The sequence below is a fragment of the Ochotona curzoniae genome, unplaced genomic scaffold (assembly GCF_017591425.1).
Source record: "Ochotona curzoniae isolate NIBS_2020 unplaced genomic scaffold, NIBS_Ocur_1.0 contig_908, whole genome shotgun sequence".
NCBI lineage: Eukaryota > Metazoa > Chordata > Mammalia > Lagomorpha > Ochotonidae > Ochotona > Ochotona curzoniae.
Window position 1 is genome coordinate 14,120,445 of NW_024466607.1, and position 27,987 is coordinate 14,148,431.

A 27,987-nucleotide genomic window follows, 5' to 3' on the forward strand; every position below is an offset into this window, starting at 1 on the left:
AACACCAGGGGTATCCTCACTTCACAGGTAGGCCGGGCACCTGGTCAGGGACACGGGGGTGGGGAGGGGACTGTGGTATCTCAGCCAGGCCTAGGTCCCCATCCCAGTTGCCAACCAGTCCTCTTTTAGGCAGTCTGGGCCCTCTGTGTGTGACAGGAAGGCATGAGGCAAGGACTGGGATTGGGGGGAAGGATTTCTACTGGAGCAGCTGGGGAGGCTTCCTGAAGGAGGAGAGCTCCCGTGGAGACAGCTTGAGCCTCCCAGGACAGAGGCCAAGGCTTCCTCCCAAATGCTAGTCAAGCTTATCCTGCCGCCCTTCTCTGACCTTCCCCTGCTGCGCTCGCAGCAGGCAGGAGCTCCAAAGCAGCCATCAGGATGCCCCTACAGCTCTTCCGACAACACCTGGCAGGTAGTGATTATTATTGCAGAAAGACCCAGTCCCGATCTCTGTCCCCAAACGGCGGTCTCTCCATCCGCGTTTCAGGCATAAAACCAAAGCCAGGGCAGGTCTGGAGTCCCAGGGGCTCCGAAGCACTTGGTGCTCTCGGGGGCGCGGCCTGCGAGGCATGCGGCCGCCCCGGTCTCCGGCTCCTCCTTCTCCCACTGGGCTCCCCGCCCTTTGCACGGTCCCGGGAGAGGCGGGGCGGCGGCGGTGGCGGTGGCCGCGGCGGCGGCGAAGTGCAGGAAGCCGAGCGGTGGACTGCTGCGGGGGGAGGAGGAGGGTGTCGGCTTGGGTGGCTCAATGCGGCGCCGACTAGAGCCTTGGACTTCCCCGGCAGGACCGCGCCGCTCCGCCCCGGAGTGACGCCCTCAGCCCATGGGCCTGGCTGGGGGCAACCGGCGGGCGGCGCGGAGGAGGCGGCGACAGGTGGCGCGCAGCACGGCCGGAGCCGGGTCAGGCCATGGCCGCCTCCGAGCGGCTCTACGAGTTGTGGCTGCTCTACTACGCGCAGGTGAGCCCGCCCCGCGCCGCGCCTGCTAGTGCCCCCCAGCTCCGCGCGGTCTGCGCGCTTGCTGCACCTGCGCCCCGCGCCGCCGGGGCCGCGTGGATAAAAGCCTGGTGTGCTCCGGCTCGGCTCACAAGTGTGTGTCCCCGGCCTCCCGGCTGCCTCTAGCCCCGTAGCTGGCGGGGAGGAAACGGGGTGGCGGCGGGTGGGAGATGTGCAGCCCTCCCCGGTACTCACTTTTTCAACAAGCCCTCCAGCAGGACTGCGCATCCGGAGTCGCAACGGGAGGGGGGCCTCGACAGAGACCCTTTACAATGGGGGAAACCGAGGCCCGGTGGAGTTAGAGGGGCGTGGAAGACCAGTTGTGAGCTGCTCCTCCTGTGGGTACTGCCTAGCTGGGTGGTCGTGGCCAGCATGTCGGACCGGACTAAGGGATCTGGGCAAGCACAGGTCTGACTTGAGTCGCCTCAGAATCCCTCAGAACTGGCGGAGGCCGGGGACTCCTGCTGGACTGGAGGCGGCTCCACCCCTCTCCCATGCTGGGACGAGGCATGGTGGGCAAGTCTGTGGTGAGCTAGTTTGCGGAGGGTATGATGTCTGAGGAGGATGGACGGTGGCCGAGGCCTGAGTGCCCTCCCTCACTTTCAGAGGCTACCTCAGGAGGTGCAGACAGTGATCCTGATTCTGGTGTCTCCCCACCTCTGCCCCCATGCAAAGGTCCCCATTTCCCCTCAGAAACACTGGGGCCACGCCTCCCTCCCTGCACCTGCCTGGAATCATGCTGCTGGCTCAGGTGCACCCTGGGCACAAAGGAGCATTGTGTGCCCCTGAGCAGCTTGTCACTAGGGGGGAAGTTCAGGCTCAGCCCAGCTAACCCTCCTGAAGAGGCACCTGCAGTTTAGGCCAGTGGGGAGCGGCAGCAGCACAGCCTGTGGCTGGGCTCGGGCCTCCAGAAGGAGGCAGGCCATGGGGTAGTGTCCCTCTTTGGGGTGACCAAGCTCTTGGCACTTCCGAGCCTCTACCTCGCTGACTGAAACTGGCACAGCCTTGATGCCAGGGGTTTTCTGTGTTATATCCCACCCTGCACCCCCAACAAGGAGACTGAGGCTTAAGCTCTGCCACCAGGTCCAGGCTAGAGAAGGCCTCCTGCTTGCTTGTCCTGTTGATCCCCCTCCCCCAACCTCCCAGTTTTCATCCTCAAATGCAGGTCCTTGGGTGAGAGTAAAATGTCTGCAGGGAGACGTCCCCAACCCTCCTACCTCTGCTGGCCCGTGGCTGTGACTTGCTCCCAGCTTAAGCCACGTGCTGAGTGGGAGGGACTTCCTGGTGGTTCTTTGAGCTGGGAAGAAGGTTGCTGGGATTGTCTGGGTGCAGTCTCCCAGCACCTCTCTAGCATAGTGGACCCCAGCATCTCTTGGAGCTGAGCACCCCCTACTTTGTCTGGAGGCAGCTGAGGTTGCCTTCCCCTACCTCCATACCTCCCAGAGCAGGTATGGGCACAGGTTGGAAGCCTGGGCCAGGCAGGGGGCAGACCCAGGGCCAGCAAACAAATCCAGGATGTAAGAGCAAATCCAGGATCAGGGCGGGGCCAGGCCTCCTGCCCTAGGGAGAGGAAGCCCAGGCCAGCCTCCGTATGCTGCCTTCCTGCCCGCCTGGAACAGAACACCATCCCCACCCCTGTGTGCTGGGCTCCCAGGGAGGGTACACCAGGCGACTTTGAACCCTGCTAGGAGACCTGCAGTGTGCGGGATGGAGCTCAGGAGGTGTTGAGAGACCCAGCCTGCAGCACCTGCGCCCCTCCCTTTAGCAGCCAGAGCTGACATCAGCTGGCAAACCTGTTTCCCCAGTTGTGGGTCTGGGTGAGGTCTGAGGGGGAAGCACCCTTCCTTCAGCCCTTCCTTTAGACCCACCTACCCCTGTCCCATAGACCCTGTCCCTTGGTGGAGTAGGAGTGGGGGAGGCTGAAAATGGCTACTGAGGGGTGGGGAGAGAAGGAAGAAGGATGGACTAAGTGTGTCTGGATTGGAGCCCCTCTATGCCCTGGTAGGGAAACTAAGGCAGGGTCCCAAGGTCTTCCAAAGAGCTCCTTTATGCAGGATGGATTTGGCCTGGTGGGCAGGAAGCCTCAGGTGGGCCTGCCCTGGACTCGGAGCCTTTGCCTGATGCCTCCCTGCTCTCTGACATTCTCACTCATGTCCCTCCCCACCCCTGCCAGACCTCGACTCAGCCGCATCCTTGTTGGAGCCCTCACTACAGTTACTATTTGGCTACTCCAGTGCCTCCTTGTTCATAGGTGTCCACTGGGTGTTAGAGCTGAGGCCTGGGCAGAAGAGAGAGGCCCACAGTCATCAGTGTCTCAAGAAGTCATCCCAGAGGAGGCAGAGCTCGAGAGCCTAGGAGACAGCAGTGGCAGAAGCAGCACCCAGCCTAGGAGAGAATAAGAAGGAAGTTGTCAGGAGTAGGGGACCCAAGGCAGAGGTAGTCAAGGATGCAAGGTGGCTTGGGGGGTTGGCACAGTCAGAGGGCTCTAACCACCCTGGCTTCCCCAGGGCAGCACCTGTCAAGCTGGCAGTTGGGCCGTGTGTAAAAAAGTTCATGCAAAACAGCGTGCACATGAGTGACCCCTGTGCAGGCTTAAGCGGTAATACTGTTCATGATCCCTTGGTGAAAGGGGGCATCGAGAGCCAGGGGGTGCTTGGGTCAGGGCACACGCCCAAGTCCCAGGCAAAGCCAGTCTCTAGCCTATCAGGGGGCAATTCAGGATTCAAGGGGTGTCACATCAGAGCCCTCCTTTCCTTGCAGCCTCTAAGCCCTGACCCTGTGACTTTTTATGGTCTCATGGACATATGATCAGGCCCTGTGTTTTCCATGGCACCTTAGCTGAGGCAACTTCTGCTTCCCTGGGCCTCAGTTTACCTTCTTGAAAATGGAGAGTGGAATAGCCTGCTGGGTGCTTGGTTTCCCTCTCTGTCACCAAAGCAATTGAAGGGGGAGGGGCTGAGGTGATGGGGAGATTATCAGGGAACCCAGGGTTAGGGGAGGGGTTGATAATCCTGGGGTTGTTATGGCAACCAAGGAGCTGATGGGGAAGTACGTTGTCCCCATGGAAACAGAATCGTTACTATGGGGACCCTGAGAGGAGAATCCGGTTTCTATGGTGACAGGACAGGAGATGGTGAAGCCTAAAGGGTGCCTCCCCTTTTCACTGCTCCCTCTCAGGTGACTGAGGGAGGCTGGCTCAGCTGCCCAGGCACCCAGCCCTTATTGAGTCCCCATTTTCCTTCTGCACCCTTGGCCTCCAGACATCATGCTGTGGCCTACATGTTGCCCTCTTCCTGATGCTGAGCAGGCCTGGGAGATGCCTGATGCTACCCCACCTGTCCTGTTTCTGCCTGTCTGTTCCTGCAGATGGGGCAGCTCTCATAAGAGGAACTCCCAATACTGAGCTGTGATCCTCTCTCCCCTGTGGGTCCAGCCACTGCTGCACCTGCCTGGGACAGCCATCTGGGGAAGTAGCCTTCAATGCCAGGAGCTTGGCCAGGCCAGAGCCCCTGGTTTGAAGCTACCAATCACTTTGCCCTTACCTTGTACCCTTACCTGCTACCTGTTAAGCAAAGGAATCTCTTTATTTCTTAGAGAGATAAGACAGAGCTCCCATCCTATAATGACACATGGTGAAGGCTGCAGCCAGGTCTCCTACATGGGTGTCAGGAATTCAGTCACTTGTATCATCAACATCACCTCCCAGGTGGCTAGTAGGTTCAGGAATGGAGCTGGGATTCAAACCCAGACACTGTGATGTGAGTTGCAGGTGCCATAACCGACATCTTTAACCGCTAGGCCAATTGCCCACCACAAAGGGATGATTTTAAAGAGAAAGTTGAGACTCAAAGAGGTTATAAGTGTTAGGATGGAAGCTGGACTTCCAAATCTCATGCCCTAATCTCTGAAGCACCAGCCAGGGGTGGAAAGCCATTGTGGTAGAGAAACCACGATGCAGGAATCACATGAACCTGTGGGTGTGGTAGCAGCTGGCAGTGTTCTTGGAGATGAGGTGGGCACCCCATTTGCAGGGTCTTGGGTTAGGAGAAGGCTGTGGATTTGCCCTAAACCTGGAAGCTTGGGCAAGGTTAGGCCCAGCTGCTGGGAGGTGCTGATCACTAAAGCCTTCCAGAGGCTCCCTATGTGCTGCCCTTGACATCCATCAAGCAAGCCCTGGGGCAGCCCAATGTCAGCCAGTTTGGTGGTCCCTGTTCCCCAGGCACACAGCACCCTTGCCACCACCACAGCGTCCCACTAGCCCCCTTCATTCCTGTATACCCACAGCCTACTTCCCTGTCACTTGTTATGAGCCAAGAGCCCTGGGGAAGCTTTGGCATGTGTGACTGCTCTGACCTGCCCTTGAAGGAGGGGCAGGTAACTGGGCTAGTCCTGCGCCATGTACCTGCTCAGAGCTGGAACAGAAGAGAGGCGTCAGCCAGGGCAGTGGCTCTGAGAGGGACATGGAGAATGCAGGTACCACAGCCAACCTCTGGGCCCTGGATGCCTCCACCTGCCCTGCTGCCATCATGCTTGTGTCCCCCTGCCCAGCTCTGCCTTTTGGCCCTGGCTCCTGCAAGCACCACCATACCCCTGAATGCTGCAGCTTCAAGCCACAGGATTCAGGCCAAAGCTGGCCTGAAGCCTCCTGGGGAGAAGAGGTGAGAACCGGAGACATGGGACAGGCTGCTTCCCTGTCCCCTGCCTGGGGCTGTGCTTTTAGGGACCCCACAGGCCTTCCCCAGAGTCTGGGAAGGCCAGCTTGGTTGCCCCTGTCCTGACCCCAGCTGGGTATGCTACAAGTTTGCAGGACTGGACAGGCCAAGGGTGTGGTTCTGGGGACAGAAAGCAGAGTGTAGTTGGAGGGGCCCGCCCAGGTCTGGGAGGGATGATTCAGGTATTAGCCAGGAAGAGGGTGGGAAGTTCCCACTTAAAAACCAAAAGCCCAAATCTCAGGGATGGGAGAGGTGGGAGTAGGGTGGGCAGGGAAGAGGACAACAGGGTGTGGCTTAGATGGGAGCTGAAGAGCCTGGAGGGGCCTGCTCCAGTCAGACTGAGAGGCCTGGAATGCCAGGCTTAGTGGTTGGGCCTTCATCTTGGTGGACTGGATGGAGGAACTGATGAACTGGGCAGAACAGGGGGTGTGGCCACTTTTGGGTTTTCAGGTGTTCAGCAGGCCTGAAATTGGCAAAAAAAAAAAAAAAAAAAAAAAAAAACCCACCTTCATCTAGCTGAGAGATAATTGGTTTGGCCAATGCAAGTTTGGGGCAGGAGTAGGAAAACAATGTTGGGCCAGTTTGGAAGAGAGTCTAGGTCTGGAAGGCCACCACAGCAGGTGTTAGGGGTTCCCTGGTCAGCTTGGGCTGATCACCAGGGGTGGTCCTGGGCTTGGAGCCAAGCTGTGGCTTTCAACATGCTCATGTTCAAAGATGCAGTAGTCAAGGACAAGGCATCCTCCAGGACCTCTTCTTTTCCCATCTGTTATGGAAGAGGTTCCCAAGAAGCCATCTAGGAGCCCTGGCCATTTCAGGATCCAGGCCTTCTGGTCTCATTGCTGGCTGGTGGAGAGAGAGGCTGTTGGAGCAGGGCATAGGGAGGCCACCAAAGTTGACTGGTGGGCAGAAGGCACAGGGTGGCTGACCTCGGTACCCAGGGCTGCATGCCTTTACTCTGGGGGTCCTGGGGCATGAAGTCTGGAAGCCTCTGTGGAGGGCTGCTGTTATAGGATGGAGACCAACTGTGGCCTTGGTCCCTTCCATCTTCTCCAGTCTTGAGTGAGGAGTAATCAAAGCAACAGGGGTTGGACCAGTTCCCAGGTAGAAGGTTCTCTAGATCCCATCAAAAATCTTCCAACCCCACCTGGACAGGGGTGCTCCGCCCCCTGAGCCCAGGCCACGCCCCCAGCACCAGGCTGAGTTCCTTGCAGTCTCCTTGCAGCCTCTTTCGCTGGGCCCAGGGTGCCCCAGCACCCGCCTCCCCCCCACATCCCTGCGGTCTGCCGGGAGGAAGCGGCCCCCCTCCCCCACCGTGACTCTGCGCTTCCTGCCCTGGCCAGGGGCGGGAGGAGATGTTTCCCGTTCACACCAAAGCTTCCCTGGCGGTGCCCAGACCTGGGCTCAGCCGCCACCCCTCTTGCCCATGGAACCAGCTCTGGGGCCTGAGGTGCAGGTAACCAGCGGGGTGGGTAGAGGTTCCTAGGACAGGGCAAACCTTCTGCTGGGCCCACACCTGTGCGCAGAGGGAATGTGCGTAGACCTGGCTGCCTGCTCTAAGGGGGGGCCTCATGTTATATGAACTGCATGGTGCCCTGGGAGCTAACAGTCCAGAAAGGCTTCCTGGAGACCGTGGCTGCTGAGCTGGGAGAAAGTGGTGAGAGGCTTCAGCCCAAGTGGACAGTTGGGCGGGACTCCATCAGCCCAGCAGCAGTGAAGGCCATAGCCATACCCAATGAGGTCCCTCCCCAGGTCAGGTCAGGCCTGGCAGTTGGAAGAAGTTAGGGTGGGAGCAGAGACAGAGAGACGTGCATGAGTGGTCAGTGTGCACCACAGCCCTCTCATGCTGACTTTCCAACTTCCTGACATCCCTCCTGTCTTCCTTACTCCACTCGCACCCTATTCACCTCTGCTTCCATGCCCCTGGCTCTCCCCTGTGCCTGCAGAAGGACCTGGCCTACCTGCAGCAATGGCTGAAGGCCTTTGTGGGTGCCTTTGAGAAGAGCATCTCCCTGTCCTCCCTGGAGCCACGAAGGTGAGGTCGGACCTGCACAGTGGGCAGGGAGGATGCAGGGGTTTTGGGCATCCCCAGTGACGTCCCCATCTCTGCAGGCCAGAGGAGGCAGGCGCGGAGGTGCCACTGCTCCCCTTGGATGCGCTGCATGTTCTAGCCGAGCAGCTGGACCAGGGGGACCTGGATCAAGCCCTGCTGCTGCTGAAGCTCTTTATCCTCCTCTGCAGGTGCCTGCTGCTGTGGCGGAGGGGAGGGTGGCATGAAGGGAGTGGGACTGGCCTCATGGTGTATAACCTGCATCATTATTCATTCCCCAGGAACCTGGAGAATGTAGAGGCAGGCTTGGGCCAGGTGCTAGTGCCCCGAGTACTGGCCCTAATGACTGGATTGGTGGCTGAGGTGAGGTAGGCTCTACCTGCTGGCAGTGGAAATACAGACTGTGGCTTTGTCAGTACTAACTCCCCTCCCTGTCCCTGCTCCTCTTGCAGCTGAAGGGGACCCCTCCAACTCAGGAAGGCCGTGGGACCCAGCTGGAGAACGTGGCCCTACACGCCCTGCTCCTTTGTGAGGGTCTATTTGACCCCTACCAGATCTGGAGGCGACAGCACAGTGGGTGAGACCCCACAGAGGTTGGCGAATGAGGGAGCACTGGTCCACAGTGAGGCTGATCCTGTGGTGGTTCAGGGCTGCCCACCTCTCTATCCCCACCTTACCTTCCAGGGAAGTCATCAGCTCCAAAGAGAAGAGCAAATACAAGTTTCCTCCTGCCACTTTGCCCTGTGAATTCAGCACCTTTTTCCAAGGTCAGCCATTGCCTCTGTCCGCCCCCTCAGCCCCATCTGTATCCTCTTCTGGCAGTTCCCGATGGTCCCAATACTGCTCAGCAGTGGCCACACACAGGGCCAGGAGAGTCATGAACCTTTGAGGGGGACTTCCATAAACCAAGGGAGAGTCTGGGGCAGAGAGAAGAGAAAGGACATGCCTGGGTGGATCGGGTGACTTGCTTCCTCAGCTAACAGGAGGGCCCCTATCAGATAGGGACGTGGGGTTCACTTGTCTGCATACCTGGACTTGGTGTATCCTCCAGCCACTCGTACCTGCCCTGTTGTGATCTGGACCACCTTAAAGCTCCCTGCTGCAGTTGCCTTGTCTTGTGGCCAACCTCCTGTCTTTGTCTCACTAACTGTCCCCACCTCCCACTCCCTCCCTCTTCCTGATGCTCTGGCCACCTGTTATTGCTGATAGCCCTGCTCTTCTGCTCAGAACTCCACATTCATGGAGGGCAGGATGTGGCCTGGACAAGCGTAGGCAGGACCATGGGAAGGCAGTGCCCGTTAGGATAGTAGGTGCCTGTGGGATGAGGGCAGGGGCTCTGGGAGAGGAGGGTATTGCCCCTGGGTACTTCACCACCCTCCATCTCTCCCAGCCTGCATCCTGTTAAACCCTCAGGATTCGTCCTGCTCCTCCTACTCACTCCCTGCTCCCAGCCACGCTCCCATCATCTCCTACTATGGCTCCCCTTTGAGATTTTTGTCTGCTATGCCCTTCCCTTGTCACGGGCCTACCTCAAAAGCCCCTGCCCAAGGCCTCTCACCCTAGCTTTCAACACTTTGAGACCCAGGGCTGGTCCCTTCTGCTCTCTGGGTCTCAGCCTATGGCCAGGCATCTTGTCCAGCTTTACTGGAGAAGAGCCAGGTGGGTCTCCCACATATGAGGCTGTGAAAGTCCCTAGAAGTCCCGGGCTGGGGTACTGATGGGAGTGGGGGATGGGTATAGTGTATAGAAAACAAGGTGGCTACAGCAGGCACAGGCAGCTCCAACTGTCAAAGGGAAGGAGTAACTGGAGATTTGCATCTGAGAAACTAAACTCTGGGTCACAGTGGGGAGGCAGAGGGCCTCCCTCCCCCGCCCGTGTGTTCCCCTTGGGGTCCCCTCCCCACCTTGGAGCCCAAGGATCTGGGCTGTGGGCTAGACTCTGGACAGGGCCAAAGAAGGGCTGAGTCCCACTTAGGGCCACCCTAGAAGGAACCTGTAACTTCTTAGCACTGCTGGGGAGAGCCAAGTGTCTTACATTTCCCAGCTCTCCTTCCCTCCACCCCAGGATGCCCATCTCTTGTGCAGTCCCCTCAGTCTGCAGCCCCACTGCCCCAGTGACCTTGCCCTGCCCAACCCCCTACCCAGAGAGCTTGCAGGATGCGGACCGATGGCCTCCCACGCTGCTGCTACGACTCATCCACCTCTTTGGTGCTGTCCTGGCAGGAGGAAAGGTAGGTTGGGAGGTGAGCCTGGGGCTCCAGGATGGCTATCTTAGGGTCTCACTGCTAGGTGACCCCTCACCCCTATCCATCTATGCTCACACCTGCAGGAGAATGGGGAAATGGCTGTGAGCGCCAGCTCTGTGCAAGGCCTGCTGAGTGTGGTGCGCGCACGTGGCCAAGGGATTGAATCAGACTGCTGCCTGGTGTCACTGGCACTGGAAGCACTGGTGGGTGCTGTGCACGTCCTGCACGCCAGCCGCGCTCCACCCCGTGGTCCTGAGCTCCGTGCCCTGCTGGAGGGCTACTTCCGTGTTCTTAACTCTGACTGGCCAGCGGGTCCAAGCTCAGGCCCTGAAGAGGCCCTTGTCACCCTGCGGGTCAGCATGCTTGGTGCGTACAGGCTCCCAGGGAAGGGAAGGTCCCCCGAGATGATGGAAGGGCTGTACCAGGCAGTGTGGGAAGAAGGCTGCCTGCAGGGGTTCAGCCAGGGTCTGAACTGGACCTTTCACAGACGCCATCCCCATGATGCTGGCGTGTGAGGACCGCCCAGTGCTGCAAGCCACCTTCCTCAGCAACAACTGTTTCGAGCACCTCATGCGCCTCATCCAGAACAGCAAGGTGGATAGGGCCCCGGCTAGGGAGATGGGGTCCTTGCTGGGGAGGTGGGCCCAAAGCCCAGGGATTGGGGGGTGGGGGAGCTGCTCACAGGTGCCCCATTCATCAATTGCCAAGCAAACGTGGCCTATAGTTCCTGGGGCTTGATCCAGGGTCCTGTGCCCCTGGGTCCTCCGCAGTGCTGTGCCGAAGCTCTCTTGGCTCTGCATCCCAGAGGAGGGGTGTTCCTGAAGGAAGAAGGGAGCTGTCTGGTCCCAAGACAGGGGCTGGAGGAGGAGGGCACAGCTGCTTCTGAATGCAGTGGCTGTTCACTCATCTGCCCTACAAGGGTGGTCCCATGTCTTACTCTTCCCTGGTGCTTGGCAGAGACACCTCCCAGATCTCTCTGGGGCATTGCCCTGACACCTGCCACAGGTCCTGCTCTAACTCCTCCCTCTCCTGTCTTGCTCTTCTCTCTCTATCACCTCCTCTATTCTGTGCCCACAGCTATACCTGCAAGCCCGGGCACCCCCTGAGGGGGACAGTGACCTGGCTACCCGGTTACTGACTGAGCCCAATGTCCAGAAGGTACCACCCTGGGGCTGACCAGCTCTGACACCTGCCTCCCTGGGCACTTACCCTTTCTCGCACTATGGCAGATGTGGCTTAGCCATGAGGGGGGCCCATGCTGTCTCAGTGGCCTTCCACATCTCTCTCTAGAGCAGGCTAGAAGGTGGTCTGCACTCTGCCTGGGGTTCCTATTGGGGGCTGGGGTTTGGCTTGTGCCAAGCCAGAAGGAACCTTCGACACTTGACCACCCAGTTCCATTTCTCAGAAGGGGAAAAATCCCAGGTTAGCTGTGGGCATTCGCAAGCAGAGGAGGTGCCTCTTATGGGTCCTTGTACCTAGCCACACTATGCAGGCTCCAGGAGTCCCCAGACGCTCCAGACCTGCTTACCCACCCAGCAGCTGCAGGAGCCCACAGAGTGTAGGGAGGAACACTCTGATACTGATTTTTTAAAGGTTTATGTATTTATTTGAAAGGCAGAGTTACAGAGAAATAAGGAGAAACAGAGAGACAGACAGATGGATGGTTCTTCCATTTGCTGATTTACTCCCCAAACGGCTATAACAGCCAGGGCTGAGCCAGGTTGATGCCAGAAACAAAAAAGCTTTTTCTGGGTGTCCTATGTAAGTGCAGGGACCCAACCACTTGGATCATGTTTTGCTGCTTTCCCAGGCATATTAGCAGGGAGCTACATTGGAAGTGAAGTAGCTAGGACAAGAACCAGTGCCCATATGTAAAAGCTTAAGGCAGCATCGGAGATGGAGGCTTAACTTGTTATGCTGCAGTGCTGGTCCCAGGGTGCCATTCTTTTAGCTCAGCACTTGGGTCTCAGCCTCCAGAGCCAATCTTTCCCCTGGCATTTTCTTCAGGAGGCAGCCCTGTGTATCCATATAATGTTTTTTTGGTGAGAACTTGCAGATCTGTCTGTTAAGCAGGATGAGCAAGGCAGTGCCTTTGGTTTTGGAAGAAAAGGATGCTAAAAGTCACCTGGCAAGGTGGCCAAAGCTGACCAAAGACTTCAAAGAGCCAAAATAGGGCATGGCATCTGCTGACAAATTGAGTGAGCAGCATAGTGTGGCTGTCAGGCTCAGTGTCCCCACCTGGGTCAGGGTCAAAGTCCAAGGTCTCGAAGGTTCTTCTGGTTCTAACATCTTGTGATTGATTATCCCTGAATTCCTTGACACCTGCCAATCATTCTGGGTGATGGGGCACTTGCTAGCCTGCACGTGTGTGTCTAGCCTGGGTAAGGATGGGTGGGAGGCTGGGGCCCCTAAATCCGCTGGAGAAGGAGCACAGGAAGCATATTCACTGTCATATCCTTGGCCTTCCCAGCCTTGGTTTGTTGTCTTTGTCAGAGGAAACCTTACCAAGTTGCTCAGAAAGGAACCTGCCCTCAAAATGGGGTCACAGCATTTGGGGCAGGGAACAAAGGCCCTGGTGACCAGGTTGGGTTACCAATCCATTGCATGCTTTGATTGCATCTGGCATCTTCTCTCTCTATGCTTTTGGGATCTGCCTCTCCTGACTCTCCCCCTCCATTCTACTCCAAGGTGCTGGACCAGGACACAGATACCATTGCTGTGCACGTGGTCAGGGTGCTGACCTGCATCATGAGTGGGTCCCCCTCTGCCAAGGTGAGGAGGGAATATGGGGTTGAGTTGAGTTGACCACATGTCCCCAGATCTGGCCTGGCTGGAGCCAAGCAGGTGGGCTGAGGAGGTGACTGGCCTGCCGCCTCTGGGTTACAGCATGACACCCTGAGTAGGTGTAGGCATCACTCTGTCAAGGGGCTTGGATGTCCTGATTGTCAGGGCTGGGTGGGAAAGACACTTATGGGTCAACCTCCATGTGAATGGACCCATGGCCCCTACCCTTGCTGGTGCTGTGACCCAGAGGCAGAGCTGGACAGGAGGCCCTGAAAGACCATGGCCTTCCTGGGTTACAGTGGGTTGTGGGTTTGCTAAGGGGCTCACATGTATGCTGCCTTCTTGCACCTGCTCCACCATGCAGGAGGTGTTTAAGGAACGCATCGGCTACCCGCACCTGCATGAGGTTCTGCAGAGTCACGGCCCCCCCACCCACCGGCTGCTGCAAGAACTGCTTGATATGGTGAGGGCAGGGGAGTGGGCCAGGGTTCTGGGGCAGCCAGGACCAAGTTGGAGCTCCCACTGAGGATAAGCTGTCCACCTCTAGATGACGGTGCTGACCATGGCCAAAATGCAGTGTAACCTATGTCCTGACCATGCACATCCCTATCACTGGGGTGAGGATTGCAATGCATGTTAGTCCCGGGGAAGTCCTGGTGACCTATGGTTGGGGATCAAGCCCAGACTGGCTGGACCCATGCTCAGAAGCTAGTGATGACAAAGGGCAGTGGTTAGTATTGGTCATCTATGCACCTCCAACTGTCCCTGTGAGCAGCCAGAGTCAGGGGTGGGGAGTAGCTTCCCATACACAGAGACAAGACATCGCCGTGTTGGTGGGGTGTCACTGCTGAGCCAAAACCATCACAGTCTCTCCATCCACAGGCAGTAGAGGGGGACCACAATGTACACCCACCTCCACCGATCCGCAATGAACAACCCGTGCTGGTGCTCATGCAGTGGTTGCCAGCACTACCCACTGCCGAGCTGCAGCTCTTCCTGGCACAACGCCTCCGGTGGCTATGTGACAGCTGTCCTGCCAGCCGTGCCACCTGTGTGCAGGCAGGCCTGGTGGGCTACCTGTTGGAGACATTGAGCACAGGGATAACCTTGAGTTCCCGCTGCCAGGAACAGCTGTTGGCTTTGTTGCAAGCACTGGGCCGTGTGTCACTGAGGCCCCTGGAGTTACGCCGCTTGTTGCGCCCCCCACCAGGGCTGGACATGGGGCCAGGAGGAAGTGAGGCAGGCAGTAAGGCCCGACATGCAGGGGCTGTCATCCGTGCACTCTCAGGCATGGCCCGGCATCAGGGTCCTGCCCGTGCCTTGCACTATTTTGACCTCACGCCCAGCATGGCAGGCATCATGGTGCCACCTGTGCAACGATGGCCAGGGCCTGGCTTCACCTTCCACGCCTGGCTCTGCCTGCACCCCACAGAGGCCACCCCACCCTTGGCCCCCAGCCGGCCACTCCAGCGAAAGCAGCTGTACAGGTGGGTAATGGTTAGGGTCAGGGACCAGCCGCCAGGGTGGGTGGAGAGAAAGCCCAGGAATCCTCATGCAGGGACTGCAGATGTAACCAACTTGTCTGCCCCCAGCTTCTTCACCAGCAGTGGCTCAGGGTTCGAGGCATTCTTTACTGCAGCTGGGACCCTGGTGGTGGCTGTGTGCACACGGAAGGAGTACTTGACTGTGAGCCTGTCTGAAGTGACCTTCGCCGACTCTGCCTGGGTGAGCCTTGCACCTTGCTTCTCACAGGACCCTGTGGAGACTCCCAGGTATGGCCTACAGTGTTGACTTCTGTTGCAGCATTCCGTGGCCATCGTCCATGTGCCAGGGCGCCGGCCCTTCAGTCAGAACCTGGTCCATGTCTATAAGGATGGCCATCTGGTCCGGACGGCAGCCCTTCGCTGCCCCTCCCTCAGTGAGGTGTGCCAGGCGGGGCTGGAGGAGGCCAAGGGTGGGTCAGGGACGTGGAACACAGTGGGCTGGCTGGGGCCTGGAGTCCTTGTGGTCCCCTGCTGGTCTCTCCCTGCCATCCAGGCCTCAGCCTCTGGGGTCCTTGCAAGCACAGGTAGAGGGGAGGGGGCCGTCACTGTGGGCATTGGGTATCGGTGGCACCCGAGTGTTGCTGTGACCTGACCACACCCCCGCAACGTCCCCACAGCCTTTCTCCTCCTGCTGCATTGGCTCTGCTGGGCACCGCACAACCACCACTACCACAGGGCTACCCACGCCACCAGGCCCCATTGCCCTGGAGCATGCTCACCCTGCCCTCACCCGCTCTCAGTCAGTCCCAGCCTCCACGGGGCTTGGCTGGGGGTCAGGACTGGTAGCTCCTCCTCAGGAGGGCAGCATCAGCTCCACCCTTGCAGGCACCCAGGACACCCGTTGGGGCAGTCCCACCTCACTGGAGGGAGAACTAGGGGCCGTGGCCATCTTTCATGAAGCCCTGCAGGCGGCAGCCCTACGAACCCTGTGCACCCTAGGTATGTGGTGCTGTGCACCCTACTGCATCCCCCATCCTATTCTAGACCCAGGAAAGTGCTAGGCCAGGGAGGGGAGCAGCTTTCTGGGGGTGGAAAGGGTGTATGCTCTGATCAGGCAGGGAAGAGGCAGACTAGATGGGGTGTGGCTAGAGGCCCAATGAGGTCTGAAGGTCCTGCCCATTCCCAGGGCCCAACGAGACAGCGCCCTTCAAGCCCGAGGGTGACTTGCACGAGCTGAGCACCAAGCTCCTCCTCTATTACTCGCCTCAGGTATTCAGGGCTGGGGATGGCTGGCTCTGCCATGCTCCCTCCACCTTGCTCCCATCTTCTATTTGTTACTCTCTTCCCCCAGGCCTGCAGGAACAACATCTGTCTTGACCTGTCCCCTGGCCAGGGGCTGGACGGTCGCCTGACAGGTCACAGGGTAGTGACCTGGGATGTGAAGGTGTGTGTGTGCGTGTACACATGCGTGGGCAGGAAACAAGAGCAGGGCCCTGTATGTGGGAAGGCTAGGGAACAGCACTGTACCCTGGGAGGGTTGTAGAGATCAGTTAGGGCAAAAAGCTTCCCAGGACCTAGAAAGCCAGGCTGCGGGGAGCGGTACAGGTAGGAAGCTGGCTGGAAGCCACATCGTCACCCTCCTCCAGGATGTGGTAAGCTGCGTGGGGGGCATGGGAGCTCTGCTGCCCCTGCTGGAGAGAGTGGCTGAGCGGCCCCAAGAAGCCGAAGCAGGGCCAGCGGAGATACATGACCTAGTGGGCCCCGAGCTGACCTCTGGCCACAACACCCAGGGCCTGCTTCTTCCCCTGGGCAAGTCTTCAGGTGAGACTTCTGGAGCCTGGATTGCGGGGAGGGAGCCCCTGGCATGACAGTGGTCACAGTGGTGCAGCCTCCTGGCCCCAGCTGACCCTTGACATGCCTTTGTCCCCTTCCTGGCAACTGGCAGAGGAGAGGATGGAGAGGAATGCAGTGGCTGCCTTTCTGCTGATGCTGCGGAGCTTCCTGCAGGGCCACAGCGTCAACCAGGAGAGCCTGGTGCAGTGCCAGGGACCTGCCATCATCGGGGCCCTCCTGCGCAAGGTGGGGACAAGGGTCTGTCTGAGCACAGATGGAAGTGCCAGAGGACCTGGGGCACAGTGGGCTGGCCACAGCAGGGGTCTCTCCATCACGTCTATGCTAGAGACTCCAAAGCAGGTGGGTAGAGCCTGCCGTCTCACCACAGTTCCTGCTTCCACACCAGGTCCCCAGCTCTGCAATGGACATGAACGTGCTCATGGCAGCCCAGCTGCTGATGGAACAGGTGGCGGCAGAGAACAGTGGGCCCCTCCTGTATAGACTCTATCAACATTTGCTCTTCAACTTTCACCTCTGGACCCTCAGCGACTTTGCTGTACGCCTCGGTACGAGTCAGCCTGGGGTGAGGGACTGGCTGGGGCGGGTGGAGGGGGTTTGGCAAGGAGTGGATAACCTTGTTCTGAGTACATCTGACCAGGATCCAGCCCTACCCTGGATGTCTGAAAGGAAACTGTCCCCCCCTCCACCCTGTGCTGGGAGATTTGGCAAAGGGCCATGTGAAGAGGGCTGAGCTTCAGCTTGCAGCCTGAGTCCTCTGCTGATGCCCATTCAGGCCACATCCAGTACATGTCCAGCATAGTGCGGGAGCACAGACAGAAGCTGCGGAGGAAGTACGGGGTCCAGTTCATCCTTGACGCCCTGCGCACCCACTACAGGTGTGGCTGGCACAGCCAGATGGTGTTGGGGTTGGAGGAGGTGGTGGGGAGACCAGCAGAGTGATTTTGGGGATGGATGGGCAGGTGCACTGCCTCAGTTCACCTATCCATTCCTGTTTGCTGATCTCTGCCCTCCCTTCTCCTGGACCTGGTTATTTGTGCCTGGTGGGCCCTGCAGCCCACAGCGGGAGCGCCCCCTTGCGGCTGATGACCTGCGCACAGTGCAGACCTCCCTCCTGGGCCTGGCGCGGGAGTTCCTGGTACGCAGTTTCTCAGCTGATGACTTGCAGGTCGTGCTGAATTTTCTGGCCGCCACAAGTGATGATGGCCAGGTAAGCTGGCGGGGAGGGTGGTGGCAGAGTTAGTGAGGATGAGGTGGTGGTGTGGACCATGGTGGAGGAGATGAGGGGATTCAGCCCAGGATGTGACCTTGTATCCCCAGGTGGTGGGAGCCCTGGATGTGCTGCTGGCCCTGCTGCAGGGCCCCCCAGCCCAGGAGGCCCTGGCTGTCTTCCTGTTGGAGGAAGGGAACCTCGAGGTGCTGCTGACGCTGCTGGTGCGGCCAAGATCACTGCCTCTGCTGCCTGACCGAGTGTGCAAGGTGCCCTCAGCCCATCCCCAACTCCAGCATTCCATTGTTCAGAGTGCAGGGAGGCAGAGCAGGTCTTGGGGTCAGGGGTAAAACTGCTGGATGCCCCCACCCCAACTTCCTGCTGCTGACAGCCCCCAGTAATCCTCCCTCCCGTAGATCCTGCGCAGACTGCAGCAGAATGAGCGGCTACACGAGAAGATCCGCCAGCGGCTCCGGCTGCGGGGTCTCATTGCCTGCCTCCCCAAGGGGACCATTTCCCCCCAGCTCTGCCAGGGCCTGTACAAGCTGATCCTGGGAGCAGGTACAAGCTAGTTGGGGCTAAGAAGTGGGCCGGATGGAAGGGATGACAGGTAACAGAAAGCTGGGGGGCAGGGTGAGAAGGGGGAGATGTTGGAGTAGGGCCAGGACTGAGTGTACCCCATTCCTATTGGGGCCAGTACCTCATACCCCTTCTGGCCGCCTCCCCACAGATGTCCCGAACCTCTCAGATCTGCTGGCTGTGGTGCAGTTGTCCCTCCAGGCTGACCTCAGCATCCGGCTGGACATCTGTCGTCAGGTGAGTTTGAGAGAGGAAAGCTCCATGAGTGGGGAGGGACCAGTGACTTCTAACACTCTAGGCTTCACTTGGCCCATGCACAAGGAAGGAGTCTCAGAAAGTTTCTACAAAAAAAGACCCCAGGATGAGGGTCTAGATGAGGCAGTGGGGCGAGCCCCTCACTCACTGTGCCTTGGTCCGGCAGCTCTTCCACTTCATCTATGGACAGCCAGACGTGTTGCGGCTCTTGGCCCAGCAGGCCGGCTGGCAGGATGTGCTAACCCGGCTGTATGTCCTGGAAGCTGCCACAGCCAACAGCCCCCTGCCCTTCCCCTCAGAGCCACCCACCTCTCCAGAGCCAGTCTTGCCCAAGCCACCCACCGAGTCACCTGTGGAACCTTCTGATGTCTTCCTGCCCTCAGAGGCCCGCTGCTCTGACCCTGAGACTTTTTACCACGCCCTGTCCCCATTCTGTACATCCTTTGACCTGGGCCTGGAACGAGCCAGCGTGGGTTCAGGCAACACAGCCGGCGGTGGCAGTGGGACCCTAACTCCTGCCAGCCAACCAGGCACGCCTTCCCCACTGGATGGGCCACGGCCCTTCCTTGTTGCCCACGGCCGCCACAGCTCCAGCCTCTCCAACGTGCTAGAGGACGGCAGCCTGCCAGAGCCCGCCATCAGCGGGGATGACACCTCCAACACCAGCAACCCTCAGGTGAGGGTGGAGCGCATAGGTGACTGGGTGGCCTTTCCAAGGGTGGCCAGTCTCCTGCCAGGTCTGCAGCAACCCCTTGTCAATGCCTCTCTTGTGTTCCTTGGGGGTGGGAGAGCCCTGGGACAGGACAGATGACATGGAGCCTGAGTGGGCGGCATTGGCCAGGCTGTTGAAGGGCCCTAGAGAGGTCTTGGAGGCCTAAGCTCTGAAGGGGCTGCAGTGGCAAAACTGCAAGAGTCCCACCTCATGCTTTTTGTTTGGGAAACAAGTCTGTGTTCCATCTGCAGCATCCTTGCAGAGAGTTCCAAACAGGTCTTGGAGACTGTGGGGTAAAGTGGCTCCATTTCTTCTTGGAGACCCCAGTGTCCTCTTATAATTTAGGGAGTGGAGGGCAGGCTGGTTGCTAGCTAAGTCTTTGCTTGACTGTCCCTATTAGCAGTGGACGTGGGGTGCTGAGAGTGGAAGAGTAGGAATCCACCCAATTTTCTGGCCCACCATACACACACACATCCTGTGCCCACAGCAAACCTCTGAGGAGGAATTGTGCAACCTGCTCACCAACGTGCTGTTCTCCGTGATGTGGAGGGGCGTGGAGGGCAGTAACGAGGCCGCCTGGCGTGAACGGGGCCAGGTCTTCTCGGTGCTCACCCAGCTGGGTGCCTCAGCCACACTTGTGCGTCCCCCAGACTGTATCAAGCGCAGGTAAGGGGGAGCATTTAGGAGGGCCAAGAGTCTCTGAGAGCCTAGGGTAGGAGTGGTGAGGGAGGACTTCAGGCCCATCCTAAGTCCCTCCCTCACTCTCAGCCTTCTGGAGATGATGCTGGAGTCAGCCCTGACAGACATTAAGAAGGCAGCCCCCGGGAGCCTGGCCAGCCTCACCCAGCAGGCACTCTGGCTGCTGCGCCTGCTCCAGGATTTCCTGTGTGCTGAGGGCCACGGTAACCAGGAGTTGTGGAGTGAGAAGGTATGGCTACTTGCTGTGAGCTGAGGGAGCACTCAGGCACCCAGTTGGTTGGCGGGGGGGCAGGTGTTGGGGTTAGATGAGTATACTGTGCAGTCCTGGGGGCATCAGCATGGGTAGCCATGGGCATGGACTTGTCTGAGTGTGTGCACATGCCCTACCTGATCCCCTGCCCAAACTTGCACCTGCCACTTCTTCAAGGGGTTGAGGGGGTTGTGGGGACTCCTGGCCCTGGCTCACCTCACCTCATGAGGCATCCAACGTCATGTGGCAGCTCTTCGAGGGTGTGTGCAGCCTACTGGACCGACTGGGAGCCTGGCCTCACTTGGCCAACGGCACGACTGATCTTCGTGAGATGGCACAGATTGGCCTGCGTCTTGTGCTCGGCTACATCCTGCTGGAGGACCCTCAGGTGAGCCCTAAGGGAGATGCCCCTGTGAATGGGGACAGGTGTGGGCAGCCCTGAGAGCGGCTGGGTGCCACCTACACCCCTTCCTTGCACCCCCAGCTGCATGCCCAAGCCTACGTGAAGCTGCACACGCTGCTGCAAACCGTGGTGCCTGCCCGCCGGGAGGAGGCCTCCTATGTGCTCTCCAAGCTGGAGGCTGCCCTGGGACGGGCGCTCAACACCTCCTCCTCCCAGACGGTCCCAGAGAATGGGCGAGCCCGACCCACGGCCGTGGCCGCCACAGAACGCTGTTCGTGGCTGGTGCCGCTGGTGCGTACGCTGCTGGACCGTGCCTATGGACCACTGGGACTGCAATGGGGGCTGCCCTCCCTGCCGCCCACCAACGGCAGCCCCACCTTCTTTGAGGACTTCCAGGCTTTCTGTGCCACACCCGAATGGCGCCACTTCATTGACAAGCAGGTGCCTGAAGGTGGGGAGAGGGGTGGGGGCAGAGGGAGAGGAATGGGGACTGGGAGCACTTGTCAAGCACTAAGCTTCTCTCCTTGGGAACTCAGGTGCAGCCCACCATGTCGCAGTTTGAAATGGAAACTTACGCCAAGAGCCACGATCTCATGTCTGGCTTCTGGAATGCCTGCTATGACACGCTCATGAGCAGTGGACAGCGGCACCAGCAAGAGCATATGCACAGCCGACGGGCCTTCCAGGTGGGCAGTCAGGGTGGGAGCCTGGGGACCTGCACCACTCAGGTGCCCAGAAACTGGCTGGCCTTGCACAGGGTGGGACAGGCAGCCATCAAGCTCTGATAGGTGCAGTCGGTCCGACATACCTCTTCCTTTCCTCTGCCCCATCCAGGAGCTGGTACTGGAACCTGCCCAGCGGCGCATGCGCCTGGAGGGGCTGCGCTATGCTGCAGCATTGAAACAGCAGGCAGCACAGCACTCGAATGCCCTGCTGCACTGGGGGGCACTGTGGCGCCAACTCTCCTGCCCTCGCGGGGCCTGGGCACTGAGGTTGGCGGGGATGGGCTGTAGTCGGGGTGAGGGGCAGGGCTTGGGCTCTGACTGCCTTTTCCCACCTGGCCCAGGAGTGATGTGGGGAGGTAGACAAGCCCTCTGTTGATCCACACCCGGGGCCCTACCTGCAGGGACCCTCCGACCCCGCGCTGGAAGCTATCCAGTGCTGAGACGTACTCGCGTATGCGCCTGAAGCTGGTGCCCAACCATCACTTCGACCCTCACCTGGAAGCCAGCGCCTTAAGGGACAACCTGGGTGAGGAGTGTGCTAACTCAGTCCTTCCTGCCTCTGGCTGAATAGGAAGCACCCGTAAAACTTTAGTTTTCAAAATTCTTTTGTCCTGAAACCAGCTTTTCTTTCTGTGCCGTTCTGAAGTACTCTCCACCCTCCCCACCCTGCAGGGGAGGCCCCCCTGACACTCACCGAGGAGGCCTCGCTGCCTCTGGCAGTGACCAAAGAAGCCAAAGTCAGCACCCCTCCAGAGGAGCTGCAGGAGGACCAGCTGAATGAGGACGAGCTGGCCGCACTGGAGACCCCGTGAGTGGGGCTGGCAGAGATCTGCTTTGGGTGGAGGGCAGGGGGGTTGCCAGTGGGTGTATGCCTACTGGGCCACAAGGCCTCTGAGTGCTTGTCCTTTTGGCTGCCAGGGGCAGAGATGTGGGTAGGGGCCTTGGGATCAAGTGGGGCCTTGAAGGGGATGGCTGTCTCATGGCTGACCAGTGACCAGGTGGCCCAGAGCAGGACTGAGACATGAGAAAAGCAAGATGGGGACCCTGGACTGGCAGGGACCAGGGAGAGGGGCGACAGGGGAGAGGGAGTTAGCATCCTGGCTATAACTGGAAGCGGGAAAGAACTCAGGCCAGTGGGTGCTAGGCACCTCTTCCCACTCCTGTTGGATTTGGTGGTACTTAGAGCATGTAGAACTTGGGTCTGTTGGAAACCCAGACCCCGGGGCCTGGGGCCTGAGGCGGCTGCTGCTCCCCAGCTTGGAGGCGGTAGAACTGGATGAGCAGCGGGAGAAACTGGTGATGTCGGCAGAGTGCCAGCTGGTCACAGTGGTGGCTGTGGTTTCGGGGCTGCTGGAGATAACCACCCAGAACGTGTACTTCTATGATGGCAGTGCCGAGCGAGTGGAGACGGAGGAGGGTACGTCCTGGTGCAGCCCATTGCTGGGCATGGCTGGGAAGGGCAAGGTCTGGAGGCAGGGGAGCCGCTAGGGTCACTGACTTCCCCACCCACTGTGGGTCCCTGCAGGCGTGGGCCACGACTTCCGGCGCCCACTGGCCCATCTGCGCGAGGTGCACCTGCGGCGTTTCAACCTGCGCCGTTCGGCCCTGGAGCTGTTCTTTATCGACCAGGCCAACTACTTCCTCAACTTTCCTTGCAAAGTGGGCGGGACCCCAGCCTCATCTCCTTCCCAGGCTACCCGACCCCAGCCCCACCCCACTCCACCCCACACTCAGGTACGGAACCAGGTGTACTCTAGGCTCCTGCGCTTGCGGCCTCCCACCCAGGGCTACCTAAGCAGCCGTTCCCCGCAGGAGATGCTGCGTGCCTCAGGCCTTACCCAGGTGAGCACCTGCCCTGAGTGTGAGCTGTAGGGGGGACCTTGGGAGAGGGAGTACTGGACACCTCCCTCCCCCACTGCCCCCACCTCTGCCCCGGATTCATGGTCCATCTCTGACCTGCCCTGGCTCACAGAAATGGGTACACCGAGAGATATCCAATTTCGAGTACTTGATGCAGCTCAACACCATCGCAGGGCGGACCTACAATGACCTGTCTCAGTACCCCGTGGTGAGGCCCTCCCCATACCTCTCTCCCATCCCTCTTATCTGTCAGCCCTGGGTGCACTCAAGGCTGGGACCAGCGGGCCCAACCCCGAGCTAGGTCCTGGGGAAGGTGGGCCTCTGGCTACAACTTGGTCTCCGTTCCCCTCCAGCCCATGCCCCTCCCATATTTACCATTGTTCTCCCCCTCCCCAAAGGACCACTGTCCCAGGGATTTCTGCTTTGGTTTCCTGTGATCCTCCTATGGTGCCCTAGCTGGTAGACAGGCTCTGGGCCTGGCTCCCAGGGCAGGGTGTGGGCAGGCAGGTTGCCGGGGCCCTCACACAGTTCCTTGTTCCCATTGGTGGCCAGTTCCCCTGGGTCCTGCAGGACTATGTGTCCCCAACCCTGGATCTCAGCAACCCAGCTGTCTTTCGAGACCTGTCCAAGCCCATCGGTGTGGTGAACCCCAAGCATGCCCAACTTGTGAAGGAGAAGTGAGCACATGGGCAGGGCTGGGCTCCATGGTCGGGGTGGAGGAGCAGGGCATACGGGGATGGGGCCACTGCTACTGCCGACCACCATTCACTGTGGGGCCCAGGTACGAGAGCTTCGAGGACCCTGCGGGCACCATTGGCAAGTTCCACTATGGCACGCACTACTCCAATGCCGCGGGCGTGATGCACTACCTCATCCGCGTGGAGCCCTTCACCTCCTTGCACGTGCAGCTGCAGAGTGGCCGGTACAGCCCTGGGGGAGGTGGGACGAGGTGGTGCTGGGTGGATGACCAGACCATGTCACTGGCTGTCATGTCAGCTCACTTCAGCCAACCACATATCCCTTTGCAGCTTCGACTGCTCTGACCGGCAGTTCCACTCAGTGGCAGCAGCCTGGCAGGCGCGCCTGGAGAGTCCCGCCGACGTGAAGGAGCTCATCCCAGAGTTTTTCTACTTCCCCGACTTCCTGGAGAACCAGAACGGTAGAAAATGGGCTGCGTGAACAGAGAGAGCCCTGGGCCATGGGGGAGGGTGTGAGGGTTGTTTGTATGTGTGTGTGTGTGTGTTGACCCATTCCCCATGCCAGGCTTTGACCTGGGCTGCCTGCAGCTGACCAACGAGAAGGTGGGTGATGTGGTGCTGCCTCCGTGGGCCAGCTCTCCCGAGGACTTTATCCAGCAGCACCGCAGGGCTCTGGTGAGGAGGGCACTGCAGCCAGGGTTGGGGGCTATGGTGGCATGGCTGGGGTGGCATGGAATGGGCTAGCAGCCCCTCCCATACCACCCTGTACCCTCAGGAGTCAGAATACGTGTCTGCCCACCTCCACGAGTGGATCGACCTCATTTTCGGCTACAAGCAGCGGGGGCCGGCAGCCGAGGAAGCCCTCAATGTCTTCTATTACTGTACCTACGAGGGTGGGTGGCGCGCTGCACCCCAGAGGGGTGAAAAGGGCACAGATGGACAAAGGGGCAGGTGCACAGCGTGCGGTGGAAGTACTGACTGCTCTGCCTCCTGTCCAGGGGCTGTGGACCTGGACCATGTGGCAGATGAGCGAGAACGGAAGGCTCTAGAGGGCATTATCAGCAACTTCGGGCAGACTCCCTGTCAGCTCCTGAAGGTAAGGCCAGCTTTGGAGGGTGGTGGTCCGCAACACCCAGGCCATGGTGCTGACCGACCACTTCTCTCCAGGAGCCACACCCAGTGCGCCTGTCTGCTGAGGAAGTAGCCAATCGCCTTGCACGACTGGACACTAACTCACCCAGCATTTTCCAGCATCTGGATCAGCTCAAAGCCTTCTTTGCAGGGGTGAGAGGAAGGGTCATCTGGGCATCCTCTGCTGCTTTCCCAGGCATATTAACACGGAGCTGGATCAGAAGTGGAGCAGCCGGGACTCAAACTGGCACTCACACATGGTGCCTGCATTGCAGGCAATGGCTCAACTTGCTGTGCCACAATGTCAACCTTAAGCTGACTTTGAGGCTGCCCTCCCCTGTTGCCTCTGGACTAGGGGCTCATGCATTCATGGGGTGGAGGACCAAAATTGAAACCAAGCTTGATACTCTGAAAGGATCCCACCCACTCTTGGAGATGTCCTGAAGGTGTGCCTATCTCCCATGCCTACAGTTCCAGCACCTAGGCTGTGAGCCCTGGGTCGGGGGGGAAAGGAGCAGCTCCTGTGGTAGGACCCCTAGCAAGTTTTCAGGCACAGCCAATCCTGTGTTTCACTCCACAGGTGGTCAGTGAGGGTGTACCCTTGGTGCTAGCCCTGGTCCCCCACCGGCAGCCTCACTCCTTCATCACCCAGAGCTCCCCAGACCTGCTGGTAAGTACCCTGGGCAGGGCTCCACTTGGGCTCTGACTCTGACTTGCCCCTTACCCACCTCTGTTCCTTCCCACCTGCCCACAGGTGACTGTGAGTGCCAGTGGGCTGCTGGGCACCCATAGCTGGCTGCCCTATGATCACAACATTAGCAACTACTTCAGCTTTAGCAAAGACCCCAAGTAAGACAGGAGGCTGTGGGTGGGAGTGGGCTGGTAAAGGTTCAGCACAGCTGAGTCCTCTCCTAACCCATCAGAGCTAAGCGAGATGCAGGGTGAAAATCCAGCCATGATCTCTGATGCGGGTCTGTCTCGTCTCCCGCCCCCTGGGGTCAGGATGCAGCGAGTGCTGAGTGGCCCATGGGTGCCAGGCAGTGGTGTGACTGGGCAAGCACTGGCAGTAGCCCCCGATGGAAAGCTGCTGTTCAGCGGTGGTCACTGGGACGGCAGCTTGCGAGTGACTGAGCTACCCCGAGGCAAGCTGTTAAGCCAGCTCAATCGGCACCTGGGTATGAGCAGCATTGGAGTCGGGGGAGTGGGGTAGAGGGGGTGGGCTGGGGTTCTGAAGCTGACCGGGAGGGGAGGGCCGTTCTGTCACACTTGTACTCTCCCCTCTCCATGTAGACATAGTGACCTGCCTTGCACTGGACACCTGTGGCATCTACCTCATCTCAGGCTCCCGGGATACCACGTGCATGGTGTGGCGGCTCCTGCAGCAGGTGTGTTGGGGGGCAGCCCTGTGGGGTTCCCCAGAGTCTGTCCTTGCAACCCATCAGCCTCTCAGGGATTCTCCAGTCTCCCTTCCCCGCGGCAGTCTGAGGCCCCTTGGCCATCCAGTTCCTTGACCCCGGACCAGGCCTTCCCTTTGCCGAGCCTCGGCTGTGTCCTGCAGGGGCCAGTCCTTAAGTCAGCGCTGGTTTCCCCTCAGGGTGGTCTGTCAGTAGGGCTGGCCCCAAAGCCGGAGCAGGTCTTGTACGGCCATGAGGCTGCGGTAAGCTGTGTGGCTCTCAGCACTGAGCTGGACCTGGCTGTGTCGGGATCCGAGGTACGTGCTGGCATGTGCTCGTGGGGCGGGGGTCCAGACTGCTGGTGCTGCCCCTGCCCTGCACCCTAAGCTGCCTGTCTGCAGGACGGGACGGTGATCATCCACACCGTACGCCAAGGCCAGTTTGTGGCAGCACTACGGCCCCCAGGGGCTGCCTTGCCAGGGCCTGTGTCCCACCTGGCTGTTGGATCTGAAGGCCAGATTGTGGTACTGAGCTCAGCGCGGGAACGTCCTGGCGCCCAGGTATGGGGAGGTAGCGGGGAAGAGGCAGGGGCTTGGGGACGGTTGGGATTCTGTCCTTGCTGACATACCCTACTCCCTCCAGGTCACCTACTCCTTGCATTCATACTCTGTGAATGGGAGGTTGCGGGCATCCCAACCCCTGGTGGAGCAGCCCACAGCCCTGGCGGTGGCTGAAGACTTTGTGTTGCTGGGCACGGCCCAGTGTGCCCTGCACATCCTCCACCTGAACAAGTGAGCCTCTCCAGGTGGTGGGGTGGTGGAAGGGTGGTCAGCACGTCTCGCCATGGATGTGTTCTCCCAGGGGAGACCTTGTCAGGGGTCTGCCTGAGCCCGCCCGCTGCTGGGAGATCCCTTCCTTTATCAGGGTTTTCCTTTAGCCCTCCTTCAAGTGAGGCCTGAGACCTCCCAGACTGGACAATAAAGACAGCCACGTGCTGGCGGCAAAGCCATCTGCAGTTACACCCTCTGCACTTTGCCCCTCTAGGCTGCAGCCGGCTGCGCCCCCCCTGCCCATGAATGTGCCCATCCGGAGTGTGGCGGTGACCAAGGAGCGCAGCCACGTGCTTGTGGGTCTGGAGGATGGCAAGCTGATCGTGGTGGGCTCGGGGAAACCCTTGGAGGTGAGTGTAGGGGCGGGAGACCCGCAGGAAGGGGCCAGAGTGGCGGCGCCAACTAACTCCGCGCCCGCTCCGGCTTGCACCAGGTGCGCAGCAACCAGTTCGCTCGGAAGCTCTGGCGGTCGTCGTCACGGCGCATCACGCAGGTGTCCTCGGGGGAGACCGAGTACAGGCCTGCAGAGGGACGCTGAGAGCCTGCTGCAGGGACGCCCCGCCCCCAGCGGGCCACGCCCCCGGCGGCCCACGCCCCCAGCTGGCCACGCCCCCCGCCGGCGGCAGGAACTGGGCGGGGTCGGCCGCGTCAGGCGGATGGGCGGAGCCTCACTCCCGCCCGCCCAGCTCAGGGATTGGCGGGCGGCTTCACTCCAGGAAGTCCCGCCCCTCGCCGGCTGAGGGGCCGCCCCGAGTCCCCGCCCGCCTGCGGCTGCTCGTTTTGCACACACTGGGGGCGAGGGGGGTCCCCGGTTTCCAAGCCCCCAGCCCCTGGCCGAGCCGGGGACCACCCGTGGCCTTACTCCCTGAAGGTGGCCCCCGCTCTCCGTTTCCGGCAATAAACCCGGCCTCGTTTTGTAGCTGCCGCGTCTCCGTGTGCGTGTTCGCCCCGCCCGCGGTGCCCGCCCGGCGCCGCCGCCTCTTTGTCCCCGACCCCGCGGCTCCCACCTCCGGGCGGACCCGAACCCGGCCTCCCCGGGGCCTGCGGGCCTGCTCAGCGGGTCGTGCCCGCCTGCCGGGCCAGGTCCGGAGCACCCCTGGGGGGCAGTGACCCCTGTGCACGCGCCAC

The 27,987-nt window shown here is 59.9% G+C and overlaps 1 protein-coding gene across 3 annotated transcripts; it reads left to right on the plus strand.

Annotated features, from left to right (window-relative positions):
- The first annotated feature begins 697 nt into the window (after positions 1 to 697).
- On the plus strand, positions 698 to 27,778 carry NBEAL2 (neurobeachin like 2). 3 transcript variants are annotated; one of them, XM_040994359.1, is made up of 54 exons: positions 698 to 953; positions 7,645 to 7,733; positions 7,811 to 7,939; positions 8,030 to 8,111; positions 8,201 to 8,325; positions 8,433 to 8,515; positions 9,894 to 9,979; positions 10,078 to 10,360; positions 10,482 to 10,588; positions 11,072 to 11,152; positions 12,683 to 12,766; positions 13,143 to 13,241; positions 13,661 to 14,265; positions 14,371 to 14,503; positions 14,582 to 14,701; positions 14,940 to 15,261; positions 15,449 to 15,531; positions 15,614 to 15,706; positions 15,909 to 16,083; positions 16,208 to 16,341; positions 16,502 to 16,661; positions 16,889 to 16,991; positions 17,170 to 17,323; positions 17,434 to 17,592; positions 17,740 to 17,884; positions 18,021 to 18,139; positions 18,324 to 18,833; positions 19,357 to 19,535; positions 19,638 to 19,797; positions 20,069 to 20,206; positions 20,303 to 20,662; positions 20,758 to 20,907; positions 21,056 to 21,213; positions 21,348 to 21,472; positions 21,619 to 21,754; positions 22,203 to 22,363; positions 22,472 to 22,788; positions 22,919 to 23,014; positions 23,359 to 23,483; positions 23,588 to 23,728; positions 23,835 to 23,965; positions 24,070 to 24,179; positions 24,280 to 24,397; positions 24,503 to 24,600; positions 24,672 to 24,788; positions 25,216 to 25,305; positions 25,390 to 25,484; positions 25,638 to 25,810; positions 25,926 to 26,020; positions 26,230 to 26,346; positions 26,431 to 26,589; positions 26,672 to 26,820; positions 27,074 to 27,209; positions 27,293 to 27,778. In XM_040994359.1, the coding sequence occupies exons 1-54, from the start codon at positions 903 to 905 to the stop codon at positions 27,395 to 27,397; spliced, it is 8,253 nt and encodes a 2,750-aa protein (XP_040850293.1). In that variant the 5' UTR covers positions 698 to 902; the 3' UTR covers positions 27,398 to 27,778. The 3 variants fall into 3 exon arrangements, with proteins under 3 accessions (XP_040850293.1, XP_040850294.1, XP_040850295.1); XM_040994360.1 differs by having other exon boundaries at positions 18,054 to 18,139; XM_040994361.1 differs by lacking the exon at positions 698 to 953 and adding an exon at positions 5,987 to 7,154 and having other exon boundaries at positions 18,054 to 18,139.
- The last annotated feature ends 209 nt before the right edge of the window (positions 27,779 to 27,987 follow it).